We start from the raw sequence: 21,379 nt of genomic DNA on the forward strand, positions 1-21,379 counted from the left end.
GACTGACAGTATTATTTCTCTTCCCCAGCAGACTCCAAGGGTATTTAAATTAAAGGTACAGTGTTCTGCACTAATATAAAGGCTCTCTGAAGCCTAGAAACACCCTTTTATAAGTTAAATTCGCAGCGAATATATTCGACTCGAATCACATTTTTTTCACGAATTCGCCGAATCAGTCGAATCAAATTTTTGAATAATTCGCTCATCTCTACTCCTAACCAAGGTCGCCTTCCATTCCTATCCCACTTGCTGACTGCTATTGACCACCATAAATCCGGCACCTTGTTTATTTGTGGAGACTCTAACCACACTATATACCCCTTTCTCGATAAATCTCCCCCCGGCCTCTACACACTCTTTCCAACCACTTCTTAATCGTCATTCCTTAGTAGATTCATGGAGAGAACTCCACCCAGTAAAACACAGGTATACCTACTACTCCCACCCACATAAAACATTCTCACGCATTGGCCATATTCTCATGACGTCAGCTCTTCTTCCTGACTTCTTACTTCAGATATCCTCCCTATACAATGGTAGGACCACTGCACTGTTCTCACGTCTATCTCCTCCCTGTCCCCCTCTGCTACTGGACTACTCCTGGGTTATCAACAATAATTTACTATCCCACCCAACGCATAGCCTAGACCTAGAGATCGCCCTTAAAGAATACCTGGAGTTGAACTCCACCCCAGATATCTCTCCTCTCCTGTTATGGGAAGCACATAAGCCAGTCCTTAGAGGGGTTTATATTAACAAATCATCCTTCCTCAACAAAGAAAAGTGGCAAACACGCCATCGTCTAGAGGCGGCATACAATCAGTCCCATCAAGTGTTTCAGGCCATTTCTACCCCCCACAACCGCAAAGCCTTAGAACAGTCCTGAATGGAACTTGAATTTTTTTGACGGACCAAGCAGAGCTATCCCTTCGTAGATCTTGCCACAAATACTACACCAAAGCGAACAAACCCGATACATTCCTAGCTCTTTCAATCTGTAGATTAGACCGCATCGCCAAACCCATCCGCCTAAAACTTTCACAAGGTAGCTACACCAGTAACCCCAAACGAATACTTCATATTTTCCGTAAGCACCTAGCCTTATTATATTCCCAGACAGAGCCCTTCGAAAAATCTCATGCAGAGGACCTCTTTGCCCTCCTCTTTTTCCCAACCTTGCCCGCCCAGCACCTAGAAGTCCTTGAGAAGCCAATCACACCAGCTGAAACCTTGTCTGCAATCAAAGACTAGAAAGCGCCCTGGCCCAGATGGCTTTTCCGCCTCCTACTACAAGAAATATGCTCACCTTATTTCACCTGTGCTTACCAATGCTTTCAACGCCATCTTGTCAGGCCAATCTTTCAAGCCAGAAACGGTCTCGGCTACCATAACTATGCTACCAAAACTGAACTCGGATGATTAAGCTTGGTCTAACTATAGACCTATCTCCCCTACTCAACATCGATATCAAGCTTCTCTCAAAATCCTCTCTACTTGTGTGAACCCTGATGTACGGGGCCTCGAGGTAGGCGGGTCGCACTACAAACTTTGCTCTTTCGTGGACGATGTACTCCTTTTTTTGACCTTGCCATTTACCTCCGCCCCATCCTACTTCGGCTTCTACACGATTTTGGCCTCATTTCCGGTATTCATGTTAACCCCCAAAAATCTTTGGTTTTGAATATTTCCGTCTCTTCTCAAGAGACCTCGCATTTGCTGCAGGTTCTCCCTTTTTCTTGGTCCCACCAATCTATCCCATATCTAGGCATCAAATTGACGGCCGCCTTATCAGACATACTCCACAAACTACCTACCATTGCTTGCTCAAATGACTGGTCTCATGTGCAATTGGTCTTCTCTGCCACTGGCATGGACGGGAAGAATCACGGTGGTTAAAATGTCTATGTTACCTAAGATTCTATACCTCTTTAGAGTTCTCCCCATCCCTGTTCCGGCACATTTTCTTTGCACCCTGCAACGGCGCACCCATGCATACATTTGGGGTTCTATTCTCCCTCGAGTATCCCATTCTACCATCCACAAGCTTAAGTTAAAGGGAGGTCTGGGCCTCCCAGACTTTACTAAATATTATCAAGCAGCTCATCTCATGCAACTCCCAAAATATCATGTGACCCACAAGATCCCGCAATGGGTTGTATTAGAATCAGTTGATTGTGATCCTCTATGCTAGCCAATCTACTATGGCCCGACCTTCTGATCATCGTACAATTCGGAACCTGATCACTTCCCACTTTAAATCGCCCTTTGGGACAGACTCAAACCCCGATATCCCCTCCAATCGCCGCATAACCCTCTTTTCTCTCAACTTTGCAACCCGGCCTTCCCTCCAGCCTGGTCTTCCCCACGTTCTTTCAAGCTTTGGTCTTCAGCTAACCTCCTTCCCATCATTTTTTGACTAACGCAGGTATCAAATCATTCCCCTCCCTTCGAGAATCTCATTCCCTACCAGCGGCAGAAATATTTCGCTATCTTCAACTGAAGCACTTCTACTTCCCCCTTTCCACCACTTCATGCTTCGTTCGCTCCATGACCTGCTTCGAAAGTGTGTGTAAGAAAGACCCGCATAGGCAAGGCCTCATCTCTGCTTTTTATACCCTATTATTGACTCCAGAGTTTTCCCCTGAACCCTCATATGTTACTAAGTGGGAGAGGGACCTAGGTTCCAAGCCAAGCCCAGACAAGTGGGACCGCATCTGGTTGGCAACTAAATCCTCTTCACAGAACGTGGTAGCGGTTGAGACTAATTACAAGGTCCTGTCTCGATGGTACTTAGTCCTGGCAAGGATTGTCAGTATACTCCAGGTTACTCTCCAGACTGTTTTCAGGGCTGTGCGATGGCAGGAACTTACCTCCACATCTGGTGGTCCTGCCAAGTAGTTCATTCCTTCTGGGTTGGCGTCTTCCACATGCTGTCTACTCTTTCAACAACCATTGTCGCCTAATCCAGACATCGCCCTACTTAATATGTGACCTCACTCGATATCCAAACTCCAAGTCAAGCTTTTCTTGCAGATTACAACAGCTGCCAAACAAGTTATAGCCAAGTCCTAGAAAACCCCATCTCTGTGCATATTTGCAGTTCAAAATAAGGTGACACAGGCTATGATATACGCTAAAGTGAAAGCTGCCATCACAGACACAGTCCTTAAATTTTTGTCAGTATGGTCACCCTGGGTAGACCACTTCTTCCCTCGAAACTTTGACGAATCGTTGCTCCTCCCTTAATCTTCACTATCAGATGGTAGCCCGGAGCCTTAGTCCGGTCCCAAGTCCCCCTCTCTGCTCTGGTTGTCACACACTCTGTCTGTACCCCTCTCCCCCCCCCCTCCCTTTTTCTCCCCTCCCTCTTTTTTATTATTTTTCTCTCCTCTCTTCTACCCCCCTTTTTGTCTTACCCTGTTCCTTTCTCTCTGACTGTTCACATTAACTCATCCATATGCACTAGGAGTACCAACCATTTGTACCCATCAAGCAATACTCCGCTCCTTTGATTTGTTTTATCCTCCCTTACTCGTTGTGGTTTCCCCTATGGTTACAATAGTCTGATCTTAACTGTTGGCCATTAGGCCTCACGCCTTAATCCCTTATCTTTACTGGAAATGTTTTTGCATATCGTTGTATGCCTTACACCTTTAAAGCCCAATAAAATATTTGAACAAGGAAAGAAAAAAGTGTGAAAATTACATCACAGATTTAAAAACTATGTATAGGCCAAACTTTATTTTATCTCTTGGATAGCGAAAGGTAGATAGAGAAAGAGAGAAACTCAGATGAGTTTTTTTTTTTATTTCTGCCCTTTCGGGTAGATATCACTGAAATTCCTGTCCCCGGAGCCACAACAGGAAGTGAGTGAAAATTCCTACAAAGTGAGAGGAATTCCCCTTTTATACAGTTGTCCCCTGAACAGGTGACCCTCATTGGAAGATTAATTCTCACCTCTTGTTCCTGTGATAATTTAAAAATCTTTTGACTCCCCCTCATTTTAAAGGGCAAATCTCCACAGCGGGGACACCGATAGCAATAAAAACCCAGCAAAGGGCCCAACCCTTCCTTACACCATCCAAAATTGTTTTACATTTACATACACTTTAATGCTAAAATAGGGTAAATTGTGTGATCATCAAAAAATACACTATATTTTCAGTTAAAAATTAATAATCACAGAATAACTTTTATTTATTTTTAGATTCTGAAACCAAGAAATCATGACTTCTGGCACAGATGCCGCAAAGATGATAAAATGTCTTAAATGGAAATTAATAGAAGTGTTTGAGGAGGACGCAGACGGTTTTTGTGATGAGCTGGGATCTCAAGGCCTCATAACCGCGGATGAGATGATTCAACTTCAACATGATGAAGATCCAAGAGGGAGAGTTGAAAAATTTATGAGCATTATATTTCAGAAAGAAGAACACTGTCAGAAATTCCTGTGTCATCTTGAGAATCTGATCCCCAGATTTCCAGCACTGAGTGACCTGTCCCAACACTTTCCAGAAAGTAAGTCATCTGATCTATAGAAGTATTTTAGGCTGGGGGATCTAATCCTACCTATCCCACCGTACCTTCAATGTCACTTACAATTCTACTTCCTCTTCTCTTTTCTGTATTGGGGTCCCCCAAGGTTCTGTTCTTGGCTCTCTCCTATTCTCAATCTACTCCTTCTCCCTGGGTCAGCCTCCCATGGCTTTCAATAACATTTCTACGCTGATGAAACCCAAATCTATCTCTCTACACATCAGCTCACAACATCAGTCTCCTCACACATCACTAAATTACTGACCAACATATCAGACTGGATATCACATCACTTCCTCAAACTCAATCTCTCCAAAACCAAGCTCATAATATTTCCTCCCCCGCTTACCTCTTCCCTGATTTTTTTAGTCAAGATCAATGATCCAGCTATTAATCCATCCCTGCAAGCCAGGGGACAAGATGTAATCCTGGATTCTGAACTCTCCTTTCAGTCCCCCCATCCAATCACTTTCCAGCTTGTCGTCTTAACCCTCTCAACATTTCCAAAATACACCCCTTCCTAACCAATGACACCACAAAGCTCCTAATCCACTCCCTGGACATCTCTCACCTCGACTACTGCAACTTCCTCCTCATTGTATTACCTTTATATAGGCTAGCCACCCTTCAGCCCATCATGAATGCTGCTGCCAGAACCAACCATTCAGTGTCTGCCGTCCCTCTCTGCCAAACCCTCCATTGGCTTCCGCTCACCCAAAAAATTAATTTCAAAATACTAACAGCTTACAAAGCCATCCACAAGTCTGCCCCCAGCTACATCAAAAACCTAGCCTCACAATACTAACCAAATCATTCTCTTCGTTCCTCCCAACACCTACTGCTCTCTAGCTCCCTTGTCACCTTCTCCCATGTTTGCCTCCAGGACTTCTTCTGAGCCTCTCCCATCCTATGGAATTCCCTACCCCAATCTGTCCAACTATCTCCTACTGTGACCACGTTTAGACGATCGCTGAAAACTTCTCTTCAGAGCCTATCCTGCCTCCACCTAACAACTGTACTTTTATTATTTTCTCCATCAGCTCATCCCCCACAGTTATTAACTTTTGTATCACTCCCCTTTTAGATTGTGAGCTCTAATGAGCCGGGCCCTCTGATTCCTACTGCATGAAATGGTATTGTAACTGTCGGGGCTTTTTTTCTGCAGGGGAACACTGGCACCTCCAGCATTAAATGTATGTGATGGGGTGTGCTGGAAGGTCTATTGATGTTGGCTACTGGGGGATCTATTTTTGCATGGAAGTCTATTGTTGCCAAGGGGGGGGGGGGTTATTGCTGCTGGCTTTGGGGGAACTATTGTATTGCTTTTCTTGTTATTAACAAATTCCATACAAATGACTTAGCACCATAAAATGATACTTGGCTCTGTATTCTCTAAAAGGAGCGGTACTGGGAGGTGGGTAGAGGGTGGAACCAAGGGACAGTGCTAGGAGGGAAGGGCGGAGACAAGAAGTGGCTCAGAAGGGGGCCGTTTCTGCACCTATTCTGAGAAAAAAAGCCCCGGTAACTGTACTGTCTGCCCTCATGTTGTAAAGTGCTGCACAAACTGTTGGCACAATATAAATCCTGTATAAGAATAATTCACTAAGAATTAAGCACTTCATGCATTTTTGCCTTAGAATAGCTCATGAGATATTTATCTCACAAGCAGTCAGTTCACTAAAACATGTTATATTTTATGAATGAATGAGTTATATGTTTCTATTTTGCAATATTTAGCACTTCATTTAGTATTATTTTTTGTTGCTTTATCTTAATGCATGCTGTAGCAAACGTGCTCATCAGAGATGGATGCAGAGTTCCCCTTTTTTATTAGAAGTATTCCTCAATCCTTCATTCCCTACCCCCTCCCTTCCTGAGAGGCACAGGGACAGATGTGTAAGTGTTAAAAGTTGCTGCCAGGCTGGAGCAGCAGGAGGCCCAGCGCTACAAAGCCCCCCCCATGAGCCAGCAGACTCTCAGTCCCAAGGCCTGTGAAAACTCACCCCTCCTAACCAAGATAAGGCAGCTTTCCCCGGACTTGAAAGAAGTTGGAAACTCATAAAACCTACCAGCCAGGTGACAGAAGTTAAATGAACATTCCTCAGGTCAGCTGTCACCTATGTTTCATATCATGGATTATGAAGCTGTTGGTTTTAATTCAGAGTCCGCCCGACATCCCTCCCAAAACAGGGTATTGGCCAGTACTCAAAGCCACCCCCCCTTGCAGGGGGATTTTAAAAGACAGGCTGGTAAGCCTAAAAACTAAGCAAACACATCTCCCAATTTTAACATCGGTAACAAAAGGAGATCAAAGATCCTTCCCGCTTTGCAACTTGGATCTGCTCACCTTAAAGCTGAAAAGGGCAAGTAACTTAACCTTCTAACTTCTCCCTGTTATCCTGTGCTGGCTGTTTTCTGTATATATATATCTATCTATCTATATCTATATATATATATCTATATCTATCTATCTATATATCTTAGTTACATTTTCTTTGTAAATATTTTATTGCACCTGTTTGACTCTTTTAGTAATAAATCTCTCTTTCTGAAAGTGTTAAACTGTTTCTAAGCGCTTACTTGCGATTCACGAATTCCTGCCTTTGAACCTTTGAAGAGACGCTACTGTTCGTTATAATCTCTGTATAACGGGCCTGCGGACCGTGTTGTACAGATCATTATTTCAATCATTATAGTGTATATTTGATAAATAGAGTTTCCTTCTCTGACAAAAGACGGTGGTGGCAGTAGAGGGTTAGTTGCATAATTAACCCGACCCAGTAACAAGTGCATTCAGGCTGCAGGCACCGATTGTAGTCCATTAGCTCGACAATCGCTGTGTAGGGTGCAGCTGGGTCTGGCCTTGTTACGCGCGTCACACCGTGGGTTTAGATCGGCCGGTCCTTCTGTCACGAGTTTGGTGAGAAGGTCCGGGTTCTGACGCCGTGATTGTGACGTATTGGTGGTCGCGGTCGTTGGATTGTCGCATGTTGGTGGCGGCGATCTGGCGATCGTGACACATGCATGTACATTGTCTCACCATTTTCTGCAGTGTGTGATATCTATTTCTCGTTTACACATTTATATATTTATTTGAGTATTATTACATGATATTGTCCTTTTTTGATGTGTATATTTCTTTGTAAGAACTGAGATTTATATTTATGCACTAATTATAGTATATAAGTGTATTTAGGCACTGTGTAAGGAAGCCAAATCTTAGTTTTTGTAACATTGTACAACAGTGAGTAGAATGAAGACAAACGAAGATTTGTGAAACAAATTACTGACATTCCTGAGCCAACAGCATTGTATTCCCACACTGATACATTGTTATCTTAATGGTAAGGTACAAGACACAGGATGGATATCATAGACCCCGGCTATAGGCTGTAGTATGTAAACCACCTGCACTACTCAGAATAAAGATAAATATAAAGATCAGGAAGCTACTATTACCTGGCAATAAACCTGAATAAGTTGCAAACATAAAAAAGAAAATGTTGTTGCGCTTTCTTACACAGTGCCTAAATACACCTATATACCATAATTAGTGCATAAATATAAATCTAAAAAAATTATAACAAAAAGAAATATACACATCAAAAAAGGACAATATCATGTGAGAATATGCAAAAAAATATATAGATTTGTAAAACGAGAAATAGACATCACACACTGGAGACAATGTACATGCATCCCTTAAATAGGGAAAAAAGTGACATAAACCATAAATAAACACATAAAATATGCCTGAAACAGTGCCGTGACCAGAAGATTCACAACTGATAAACGTGAATAATATACAGCGAGACTGTCAGGATAAAAACCTGACTCAAAACAAAATTTTCGGACCACACAAAGTCCTTCCACATAAATGTGTTACTGTGATAAGTGACCAAAATAAACAATGTATGACTCGTATGATCAAATCCCTAATTGGGACTTATTTATGTGAACACAAATACATAAACAGTGTCACAACAATATATCACAATGTGCAGCAAAAAAAAAAAACATACAAAAAAACCCTACTAGCCACTTAATGCCACAAATATTGTGCCACTAAATAATATAATAATGAGCAACAAATGTCCCCATGTGAACTCTTCAAAGTGAAAAAAATTCCATGGTGATACAGGTGAAAACAATTGTGATCCGTCGCCGGCTGGATTGCCCCCTCACCTTCATACAGCGACCCCAAAGGGCCAATAAGCCTCCACACTATAAGGTGCAGCAATACAGCCAAAAAGCATAAACAAATCCGGTTTAGCAGTAGTGGTGGGTGGGCTCCCCAGGATACAGTGAAGTCACGAACGAGGAAAGCAACCCCAACACCAGCTTTTGTCACAACAGAATTTTACTTAGATGTGGCAAACAAACACAACCACAAATGCTGGGAACATACAATAAATTTACATACACCCAGCCCAAAGGCTGAGACCCTTGTGCTGCACAGCATGGCGCCTTCTGATGGATGAAGGTAGAAAGTGAAGTAATTTACCTACTGGGGGGCACAACTAAGCTGCCACACCTTACCTGTTATTACCCTACAGAGCAGGAATCAGTGTATGGGTGTACGGTATGGGCTAGCCTGCGGTGCAGCACAACAGCTTACAATCTTACACAAATCTACAGTATTCCCCCTCCCATAACTGGTCCTGTAGCGCGTGCCTGAGTATTCCTTCTGAGCAAAACACCAGTCTGGCTTGAGTTTGTGGGATTTTATCAGCTCTCCAATGTGAAATGTCAATTTAAGTTGTGGAGTCCTTCCAATGATCAGTAACAACACTTGTGGCCTGACACAGAGACCCTAACTAACTAACTATAGGCCTGTCTCAGTCCTATGGGCGTCAACACTGACATGAGGCGCGTGCGCGATCTTACCGACCTGGGTCTGCTTTGCATCCGCTGGTGACTCTGAACAGAACAAATGTCTCTCCACTGAGCATGCAATATTACCAGCAATGTATGTGACTCTGCTCCTCTGTCCTCATCAGCTTCCTGGCAGCAAATCTTCCCCTCTTTGAACAGGATTAGTGTCTTGAACACCATCAGCTTCACTCAATGGGATTTCTGATTACGGAGGGCATTCTCCACAGCTCGATGGCAAGAGATTATCCAATCACTCGGCCTTCTCTCTCCAGTATGACTTCCCTTTTCTCTTCCTGTTCACTTCTCCTTGAGAAAACCCCACCCCTTACTGAATATAGAAATCTCTATGCAGTCTGAAGCTGTTAGAAACAGTGACATCTTGTGGCCAAACTGCAGAATGTCAGCCAGAACAGCTTTAACTTCAATCAGTGTTCAAACAATGAAAGCTGTTTCCCCATCTCACAGTGGTACAATAGGTATGACCAATCCTGATATCCAAACTTCTTTTAGGCAGGATGATAAAATCAGCCAACAGTTTTACTCTCTGATATAATAGACTGGCTCCAGAGATTCTCTAATGTGGGATGAGACACAAGGCCTTTTTGTTAGAATTTATTTGAGATTTATATTTATGCACTAATTATGGTATATAAGTGTATTTAGGCACTGTGTAAGGAAACCCAACACCATTTTCTTTTTTATACCTGGCTATAGGCTGCTACCTTCGGGTGAATGGACACTGGCAAAGCTTTGCTGGACATGCCCCCTGGGTGTCCCCCTATAACCCTAACCCACTCCATGAGTCCTCAGTTGTTCACTAGTGTCCGTAGGTAATGAACCTCTTCTTCTTCTTTACTGAGAAATTATTCTGAAGTCAACTAGTTTATTACTGTACTTCAGATTCTTTATTCAACTCCTCACTGTCTTCTACCACAACAGTAGGAGCAATGCATCTGGATTTGTACCACCTCGGTAATACCTTGGAAGCCATACCTAGGCCCCACGCTATGGGGATGGCCTGAAATGTTGCTTTGGGTACTGGATCCTGCTTGGGTGCTCCCCTTGGCACTTTGTGCAATGCATGTAGTCAGAGTTCTGTACAGACCCCTCTCAGGGTATGCCCCCCATGACAGGCAAAGCCTGGACTCAAAAAGACCAGCAGCATGGTCTGGTAAGTCAGAGTCACATTGTTTATTGGATTGATACTGTAGCCCCACAGCAAGCAGCAAGTAGGAGACACAATGAGGTTGATTTACTAAAACTGGAGAGTGCAAAATCTGGTGCAGCTAGGGAGCCAATCAGCTTCTAACTTCACTTAAATAAAGGAATGCACTAAAACCAAAAACTATTCCTAATTTAGTGTAGAAACATTAGTGCAAAAGATATATATATATATATCTATTCTCAATTAATATCAAAAATCAAAATTATGTGCAAAACTATTTTTTAGTGCATAAATAATTTAAATAATTAAATTTGTGAATATAAAAATTGTCCAATTCTGAATTTCTTCAAATGTCCAAACAAATCCTTTTCAAATGCAGGTGCTCTCAAAGAAATTGTGCCAAAATCCACCACCATAGTAAAGTTGGGTAACTCACCAGAGCTCCATGCTGATCAATCTCTAGATCAGCAAAAACGCTTTTTGCTCTGGGAGCAGATGCAATGAATCAACTTCTCAGGTGTGATGATCAATAGCTACACAATCATCCATAAGGTAGGTATCCACCACTCAATATAACGGTTCCAGGAGCATTATATCACTCTCTCTTTTTATATCTCTCCACCGAGGTCATGTTTGGGAATGAAAGAAAAAATCATGGTGCAGCCAGTTTTTTTATAAAAGTATCCAACAATTTAATAAAGATTTACACTCACAAAAAGGGTGTCTTCACCGACACCAGTATAACAGCATAAAACAGCAAATGGTATAACAGTCTCCTGTTCCCCGCACACTCACTACAGCGCTCGTGACTCAATCTTCTCCACAGACGTCAGCATCCAGCAAGCCAAGCCCTACTAGTTTCATCATGAATGACGTCTTCAAGGGGCGGTCTGAGACGGAGAGAGGATTAAGTCACGAGCGCTGTAGTGAGTGTGCGGGGAACAGGAGACTGTTATACCATTTGCTGTTTTATGCTGTTATACTGGTGTCGGTGAAGACACCCTTTTTGTGAGTGTAAATCTTTATTAAATTGTTGGATACTTTTATAAAAAAACTGGCTGCACCATGATTTTTTCTTTCATTCCCAAACATGACCTCGGTGGAGAGATATAAAAAGAGAGAGTGATATAATGCTCCTGGAGCCATTATACTGAGTGGTGGATACCTACCTTATGGATGATTGTGTAGCTATTGATCATCACACCTGAGAAGTTGATTCATTGCATCTGCTCCCAGAGCAAAAAGCGTTTTTGCTGATCTAGAGATTGATCAGCATGGAGCTCTGGTGAGTTACCCAACTTTACTCTGGTGGTGGATTTTGGCACAATTTCTTTGAGAGCACTTGAATTTGAAAAGGATTTGTTTGGACATTTGAAGAAATTCAGAATTGGACAATTTTTATATTCACAAATTTAATTATTTAAATTACTTATGCACTAAAAAATAGTTTTGCACATAATTTTGATATTTTTTTATATTAATTGAGAATAGATATATCTTTTGCACTAATGTTTCTACACTAAATTAGGAATAGTTTGTGGTTTTAGCGCATTCCTTTATTTAAGTTATAGCACTAAGAAATTTATTTGGTTTCTTTTAGGTGGAATTGCTGCTTTAAAGTATTAAGGGTGTGGCGCTTTTATTACACTTGTGAGCTTCTAACTTCAGTGTGTTCAATTAACCACTTCATTACTGGGCACTTTCACCCCCTTCCTGCCTAGGCCAATTTTCAGCTTTCAGCACTGTCACACTTTGAATGACAATTGTGCCGTCATGCAACATTGTACACATATGGAATTTTTATCATTTTGTTCACACAACTAGGGCTTACTTTTGGTGGTATTTAATCACCACTGGGGGTTTTCATTTTTTGCTAATAAGCTAAAAAAGACCAGCAATTAAAAAAAATTAAGTTTTTATAACAGTTTGCAAATAAATAGTCTTTCTTCAAAAATGTAGGCCAAAATGTATTCTCCTACTTTTTTGGTGAAAATAACCCAAATTAGTGTATATTATTTAGTCTGTAGGAAAGTTATAAAGTCCATAAACTATTGTATATATATCTGAAAATCAATCAATCCTGATGCACAGATGGCCGATTTCATGAGGTCCGAAAATGCCAGGACAGTACAAATACCCCTCAAATGACATCTTTTTGGAAAATACACAGTCCAAGGTATTTACTAACAGGCATGGAGAGTTTTTTCAAGTTATGATTTTTTTTACAATTTTTTGGAAAATTAAGTAAACTAAAACATTTTCTCTTTTTTTTTTACATCCTGTCACCAGTGCAGTACAGCGTCATCATATAACGGGTGTGGCGGTGATTAGGGACACTGACTGGTGACAGTACAAAGAAAAGTAATAATTTTTTTCTTTGTTTCTCTTTTTGATTACATACAGTGAGGAACAGAAGTATTTGAACACCCTGCGATTTTGAAAGTTCTCCCACTTAGAAATCATGGAGGGGTCTGACATTCACATTGTAGGTGCATTCCCACTCTGAGAGACAGAATTAAAAAAAAAAATTCAGGAAATCACATTGTATGATTTGTAAAGAATGTATTTGTCTTGCACTGCTGAACAGAAGTATTTGAACCCCTGAGAAAATCAGTGTTATTATTTGGTACAGAAGCCTTTGTTTGCAATTACAGAGGTCAGACGTTTCCTGTAGTCCTTGACCAGGTTTGCACTCACTGCAACAGGGATTTTGGCCCCCTCCTCCACATAGATCTCCTCTAGATCTTTCAGGTTTCGGGGCTGTCGCTGAGCAACACAGAGTTTCAGCTCCCTCCAAAGATGTTCTATTGGATTTAGGTCTGGAGACTGGCTAGGCCACTCCAGAACCTTGATATGCTTCTTACGGAGCCACTCCTTGGTTATCCTGGCTGTGTGCTTCGGGTCGTTGTCATGTTGGGAGACCCAGCCACAACCCATCTTCAATGCTCTGACTGAGGGAGGGAGGTTGTTGCTCAAAATCGCACAATAAATGGCCCCATTCATCCTCTCCTTAATACAGTGCAGTCGTCCTGTCCCCTTTGCAGAAAAGCACCCCAAAGCATGATGTTAACACCCCCATGCTTCACAGTAGGGATGGTGTTCTTGGGATGCAACTCATCCTTCTTTTTCCTCCAAACACGACGAGTGAAGTTTAGACCAAAAAGTTCTCCTTTGGTCTCATCTGACCACATGACTTTCTCCCATGCCTCCTCTGGATCATCCAGATGTCATTGACAAACTTCAGACGGGCCCGGACATGTGATGACTTGAGCAGGGGAACCGTCCGTACAATGCATGATTTGAAACCATGACGGCGTAGTGTTCTACCGACAGTGACCTTTGAAACTGTGGTCCCAGCTCTCTTCATGTCATTGACCTGCTCCTCCCTTGTAGTTCTGGGCTGATTCCTCACCTTTCTTATCATCAGTGATACCCCACGAGGTGAGATCTTGCATGGAGCCCCAGTCCGAGGGAGACTGACAGTCGTCTTTAGCCTCTTCCATTTTCTAACAATTGCTCCAACAGTTGATCTATTTTCACCAAGCTGCTTGGCCCGTAGCCCTTTCCAGCCTTGTGGAGGTCCACAAGTTTGTCTCTGCTGTCTTTTGACAGCTCTTTGGTCTTGCCCATGGTAGTAGTTGGCGTCTGACTGACTGTGGGGTGGACAGGTGTCTTTAAAGAGCTCAGACAGGTGCTACTAAGTTAGATTAATGAGTGGAGTAGAGGTGGACTTTTTAAAGGCACAGTAACAGGTCTTTGAGAGCCAGAATTCTTGCTGTTTCTTAGGTGTTCAAATACATATGTTCAGCAGTGCAAGACAAATACATTCTTTAAAAATCATACAATGTGATTTTCTGAATATTTTTTTAAAATTTTGTGTGGGAATGCACTTACAATGTGAATTTCAGACCCCTCCATGATTTCTAAATGGGAGAACTTGCAAAATTGCAGGGTGTTCAAATACTTCTGTTCCTCACTGTATTTGAAAATTGTGACCAGAGCACTATAACGTTACCATAGTAACACTGTACTACTCTGGGGAGGTGATCAGTATTTTTTTTATACATTATGATTGCTTATAGCCTAACTCTGTCCTGGCATCCCTACTGTGATAAGGACAGAATGGGAGTGAGACACAGAACACACCGTTACCTTGAGAGACAGTACAAGAGAACCCTAAGCGCATCTCAAGGAAAATACTTTTTTTAAAATTTTGGATGGGAGGGGATAGAATGTCTGTCATGTTTTTATTGCTGTCTCCACTGTTGATATTCACTCCTCTATTTGTCCTGGTGAACTTTGACAGCCATGCAAACATTTAGGGTGAAGCCAACATTTTGGAGTTGTCCTCAGAACAAGAAATAGGAAGAATTCTTCCAATTAGGACACCTATTCTGGGAAAAGCTGGCTAAGCCGGGAATTCCTCAAACTTTGGAAGATAGTGCCCAATTTTACACTGGCAGCAAAAAATACCTGACAGGGTTTATAGCAATTCCTGATTCTATAAAAAAAAAGTTTTAGTTATAGATGCAATTTAGAAATGGAGATTCAGATTACAAATGTGCTCCTGATGTATAGTTAGTGTGGTTTTTATGGAAAAATATGGGGGAGGTGTCTCAGTCCTGCATTTTAAACTTTTTTTTTTAATCAGGACAGATAACACTTCCATTTCAAATTCAAATGTATTTACCCCAAAATGTAAAAAAAAAATTGTCTGATCATAAGGATATCACATAAGTGGGATTTGTATGTAAAGGAGCAGAATGTAAAGGATCAAAGTGAAAATGTATACTTTAATTTGAGGAACTTTTTCCCCTTTTGAACTACATTAGAGGTAGCAATAATCTGCTGGAGGAAGTGGCTGTGGAAGGGGCAGAGTCTATCAGCAGGATATACAGAGGGTCACATGATACAAAGCAACAACCAATCCCAGAATATCAGGTGATCTGCAGACAACAGAGCAACATGGTACAGGGGTATGATCTGTGCTGGGATTGATCATTCCATTCATTTCTAGTGAAAAGAAAGTTGGAATTCAGCTTTAGGCTAGGTTCACACCTATACAGTTTATGTTTGATCTGTTTAAGCAAACCTTTTTGCGGTGCATTTTGTCCATGCATTTTTGATACATTTTGCAGGGGTTTTTTTAGGGTTTTTTTCCAACTTGTTGCTGAGCAGATTAAAATGCAAAAAGCATGAAAAACACACTACATGCATTTTTGCAGTGTCTATTGTACCAAAATTCAGTGCTTTGCATTTAAAAAAAAGTCCCTGGCCTTTTCCAAAAAACGCAAGGGGTGAAAACTCGAATATGTAAATGTGTCCCATAGGAAATCATGTTAAATGGACTGCAGTGAGTTTCTGAAAAATGCAAAACACTTAGGTGTGAACCTAGACTTAAGGTAGAAAACCGTTCAAATGCATATTTATTGTTTTAAACTATTTATACCAGTAATGATTAACATAAGGTTATATATTAAAAACATTTTGTTCTTTTTACAGATAAATTGAAGATTTTCCGTGAACTTCTTATCAGATTAAATATGAAGCATTTAAATGATTCCAAACTGACATTGAAACACATCCTAGAAATCGGAGCAGAGACTCTGAGTGATGTCCATCCCCAGACCATTCAAGATGTTCCGTGGCATTTTATGAGAAAGCTGATGGCCTTGAACAGAACTGCATTTAATACTCAGTATGGACAAGATACACAAATAATCAATTCCACTGAAAACATGTTGGAGTCAATGATTGAAAGGGAAAGTAGTTCAATTGAATCCATTCACCCCCTGGATGTCCTCTGTGCTCTCCTCCATTGTTCAGACAGTTTTCTACAACAAGAGATTGTATCTAGATTGTCCATGTGCCAGTTTCCCGTCCCTCTCCTTCTCCCTGCTGGTGACGGGTCACACTGCACCCTTATGCTTTGGGCAATGAGGGACATTGTGAAGAAGTGGAGACCTCAGTCACTAGCAAACAATAAAGGGTTTAGTGAGGAAAATGTGGTGAATATTTCCATGCCTATTTTCTCCTTCATCAGACTGGGTGACACCAAACTATCCAAATCTAAAATCCTGAATCAAGTTCTTAATCCAGCCCAACAACAACAAAACTTCTTCATACATGATGAGATGGATGGAGGAAATATTGAGAGGAAAATATCTGATGGCCTTGTGGAAATGTCCTGGTATTTTCCCTGTGGTAAGTCTGATGTTTTCCCAGAACCCATTGCAGTGACCAACCTACGAGGAGACCTGGAGACCAACATGAACCAATTCACATTTCTGACTCGAGTCTCATCAGCTGTATTTATATTCATTGAAAGTATTTCTGAGATACAATTCAGACTGTTATCATCCTTCAGTGACACTGACACCCAGTTTTATTTTATTGTTACTCCAGAAAAGGGGAAAAAAATAAGTGAAGAGACCTTAAAGCACATAACAAATCTAATGACAATTTTAAAGATGAGTGCAACAAATATTATTCTGAAAACCAGCACAGAACATTATGCAGCACTAGTGAAAAAAATTCAGAATGGCATTGAGAGTGTTTTAAAAAATAGTCAGAAAGAAAGACGAAACCTGTGTAGTACTACAAATATAACTGAAGGTCTTCATATCTTTGTTGATGAGAATTCCGCTGAATGTCAGAAAGCAAAAGTAAATGCAAATAATATTACTTCAGAAATAAAAGATGTGGAAGGGTATAAAAAGGAAACATTGAAATTACAGGGAGATCTGTGGAAGGAATTGTCTAAAGTAGAAAAAGAAATTTGCAGAATGACGAGACAAGGGGGAAAAGATGCACAAGAATATCAATCTGAGCTCAAACAACAGATCAGATCACTCCACGAAAAACAATACAAACATGACATTCCTGAAGGCATAGTGCATTTTATTGCAGCAATTACTGACCTCTCTAGAGCTGAAAAACATTATTTCTTGAGATGGATGAAATTTGAACTGGATTCAGTTGCAAGAAATAACACTTCATTGTTGCAGGCTGAATACAAGGAAAAATGTAACAGTAAATCAGATACTGCAGAACTTAAGCAGCTGGATAAAAAGATCTCAGACAGTTCTTTAGGAATAGAACATTTCCTACGTGAGCTGGGACAGTTTTATGAGGCTGAGTATTCCACAGTTGTTAATAAACAGAATAATAAAACCACAAGACAATTCACTAAACTTCCAGGAATTGCTGCTGATCTCCTACTAGATGGGTTCCCATTGGAGTTGATTGATGGCGACGCCTCTAATATTCCTTTACAGTGGATAACTGATGTTCTGACTGAGCTAGACAATAAGACAGGAGGACAATGCAAAATGAGAGTAATCACAGTGCTGGGAGTGCAGAGTACAGGGAAGTCCACCCTTCTGAACACCATGTTTGGTCTGCAGTTACCAGTGGCCAGTGGACGATGTACACGAGGAGCCTTCATGACTCTTCTGAAAATAAAAGAGAACGTCCGAGAGGAGCTGGGCTGTCACTTCATCTTGGTGATTGACACTGAGGGGCTGAAATCTCCAGAGTTGGCCTCTTTGGAGGACAGCAATGAACATGACAATGAACTGGCCACACTGGTGGTGGGGCTGAGTGATATCACCATCATCAACATGGCCATGGAAAACACATCAGAAATGAAGGATATTTTACAGATTGTGGTCCATGCTTTTCTTCGGATGAAAGAAATTGAGAGGATACCCAACTGTCACTTAGTACATCAGAATGTCAGTGATGTATCTGCTCATGAAAAGAACATGAGAGACAGGAAGAAATTTCTAGAACAACTTGATGAAATGACAAAAGTAGCTGCAAATATGGAGAAGAAACATGGAATTACCTGTTTCAGTGATGTGATGGATTATGATCCTGAGAAACACAACTGGTACATTCCTGGACTGTGGCAAGGAGATCCACCAATGGCTCCGGTAAACTTTGGCTACAGTGAAAATGTTTATGAATTAAAGAAATATTTGCTGGAATTTTTTAAATCTCCAAACTCTAATAAAAATCAATGCAGAATCCTTGACTTAGTCACATGGATAAAAAGTTTGTGGAGCTCAGTGAAACATGAGAAATTCATCTTCAGTTTCAGAAACAGTCTAGTGGAAGCGTATACCAAGCTGTCTATGCAATACTCTCTGTGGGAACGGGACTTCAAAAACACGATCCACAGCTGGATGATCACCAAAGAAACTTACATCAGAAATCAATCCGCAGCCAGTCTCAGTGCTGAGATGTACATGCAGTTTAAAGTTGATCTTCAGAGATTACTGTCAGAAGAGGAAGATGCAATGCTGAAGCTACTGGAAAAATACTTTAACAGTAAATGTGTGAATGTTCATCTCATTGAACGATACAAAGAGGATTTCTTCATAAGTGTGAGATTCCTGAAGAAAGAACTGGAAAGGAATTCGCTTAATAAACTCAATGAGGCAGTTTCAATCCAGAAAGGGAAATTCAAGATTCTGGATATTCAGAAGACATCTCGGGAACTGATTGAGAAAGAAATAACAAATCTCCTAAAAAACTGCAGAGAAAGAAATTGTGAACTTGGTGACATGGAGGCAAAGCAAGAATTTGAAGAGATGTGGAAGAAAACCCTCTCTGATTTACAAATAGAAGGACTGACAAGACGTAACATTGGACAAATGATTCTTCATCAGCTTAAGAAGGAAATGGGTGTAAAGGGAGGAGGTATTAATGAAAACCTAACCAATGTGATGAGCTTGGATGACTATGGGATCAATCCATTTGTTCCTGACAAATACCACGTTGAAAGGACATTTCTTTCCTCAAATCGCAATGTATTCTATATAAGTCAGGCACACCTGGAAAAGATAGAAGGCCTTGCAGTGACTTTGATAGACATGTGTGACACATACATCAAAGAGAGGGCAGGCACCACAGGGGATTATGATGATACTTACTTTCAGGAATTGCTACACATGATCAATGATAAACTCAAAGACAAAACTACTCATAAATGTTACTTTTCTCCCAAGTTTGAGCTAGATGTAAAACTTTTTATTTTTGGAAAATCATCTAGAGTATTTCAGGGCATACATGACAGGTTCATTCAAGAAGATTACCACAAAATGTGCCTTGAAAAATTAAAACCTGAATACTTGGCCACATTTGAGAGCATATTCCATGAGAAAGATGAATGTCAGAGCAGGGCCAAAAAATTCTGTGAGCTCTGCCTGAAGCCGGCGCTAACTGATTATATTCTGCGACATCTCGGCAAGGAAATCATCGATGACATTTTACAAAGTTCTGAAAGTCATATATTTAGCAGCAGAAGTGCTTTTCAGTTAACTGTGCTGGAGGACTTGCTGAAGAAAAAAGTATTTGAACGCTATTTGTTGTACATTAATCATTATAAGGCCTTTATGAAAGGCTGGATCCGTCATTACATTATTGAAAAATATCAGAGTCCATCAACTCTAAACTCCTTAGCAGAAAAGCTTTTATCTCCAATCACTGAAAAAATTGAAGAAGTCCTGAAGAGTGAGGAATGTGTGAAAACAGAGACCATTGAGACATTTCTGCAAAGTTTCTGCAAGTCACTAGACAAAGAAATAGTGATCTCACAGAATGAAATGACAATGATCACTTTCCACAATACAGCAAATGTCAGCCAGTTCTCTGAGGCCATTCTTTACTATCTTCCCAGCATAAAGGAGCAAATTTTATCAGACGCAGAATTGTTGAACATTGAACGCCTTCTCTCCAGAGTCACACTGAAGCCTCAGGAGGAATTGTTGAAGAAAGTGATTGGTTGCGGTAAGCAATGTCCGTTCTGTAAAGTCCCCTGTGAGAATGCTGGTGATGATCATAAGGAGCACGCTGCATCTCTCCATAGACCTCAGGGACTGGGAGGATACAGATGGGTCAAAGATGAGACTTTAGTCATTGACATCTGCTCCACTGCTGTGGTATCTAACAATACATTTAGAAATTCTGAAGAAATATATCACCCACACAAAGACTGTCGTAAATACTATCCAGATTGGCCCATTCAGTCTGACCCCAGCCTCAAATCCTCAGATTACTGGAAGTATATTTTTGTACTTTTTAATGATGACTTTGCAGATGATTATTCTGCAAAACCAGCAGAACTTCCACAGGATTGGAAGACAATCACAGAAGATCAGGCTCTTGAAAGTTTACAGGAATCTTAAAATCATATAAAAATCACATGGCTGTATTTGTGTCATCACTCACATATACAATACATGTGTTGGGTCTAAACGGTAAAGATATATTTTTCTAAATATAATTTTTTAGTGTAACGATTTTCATTATTCTAAAATTCTCATTTGCATACTCTCACGCTTGTCTTGCTGCACCAAAGGTCTCCGGAACTTAGAAAGTGTTGATGTCAGTAAACAAATTCACAATCAGACGTGGGAATACGGCTGGATGTAATATATTCTTTTAAAATTGATCCTAAAGTGTGCATTGAGGCTGGGTGTGTGATGCATCAACGCATGTGTGTTGACGTGCCTAATGCCATGTGGTAACGGGCACTATGCTGAGGCAGTTCAATCAGCTGAATGAGTTGCCTAAAGCACCAAAAATGTGCATGTGTTTTTCTTGTAATGCAGCACACCACAACACATGATTACTAGTGCATTACTGTGTATTGGTTTCATTAAAGTGTTACTAAACCTAGGACCCCGCATTCACTATATCCGTTCTCCCCGGACCCCGCATTCACTATATCCGCTCCCCCCGGACCCCGCATTCACTATATCCGCTATCCCCGGACCCCGCATTCACTATATCCGC

At 41.0% G+C, this 21,379-nt stretch overlaps 1 protein-coding gene across 1 annotated transcript; it reads left to right on the top strand.

The window, feature by feature from the left end:
• The first annotated feature begins 4,226 nt into the window (after window positions 1-4,226).
• On the top strand, window positions 4,227-21,049 carry LOC149431178 (up-regulator of cell proliferation-like). Its single transcript, XM_089665823.1, has 2 exons — window positions 4,227-4,518; window positions 16,079-21,049. Exons 1-2 carry the CDS (start codon window positions 4,227-4,229, stop codon window positions 20,767-20,769), a joined length of 4,983 nt encoding a protein of 1,660 aa, XP_089521949.1. The 3' UTR covers window positions 20,770-21,049.
• Window positions 21,050-21,379: the final 330 nt, after the last annotated feature.

Source organism: Staurois parvus, unplaced genomic scaffold (assembly GCF_062004578.1).
Source record: "Staurois parvus isolate SC_StPar_1 unplaced genomic scaffold, SC_StPar_1.0 ptg002362l, whole genome shotgun sequence".
NCBI classification, from domain to species: Eukaryota; Metazoa; Chordata; class Amphibia; order Anura; family Ranidae; genus Staurois; species Staurois parvus.

What these genes read in the sequence shown, in the direction of transcription:
- LOC149431178 (XM_089665823.1), top strand. Translation starts at nt 4,227, where the DNA reads ATGACTTCTGGCACAGATGCCGCAAAGATGATAAAATGTCTTAAATGG. An exon ending in GTCCCAACACTTTCCAGAAA is followed by an intron (nt 4,519 to 16,078) that starts GTAAGTCATCTG and finishes TTCTTTTTACAG; the next exon opens with ATAAATTGAAGATTTTCCGT.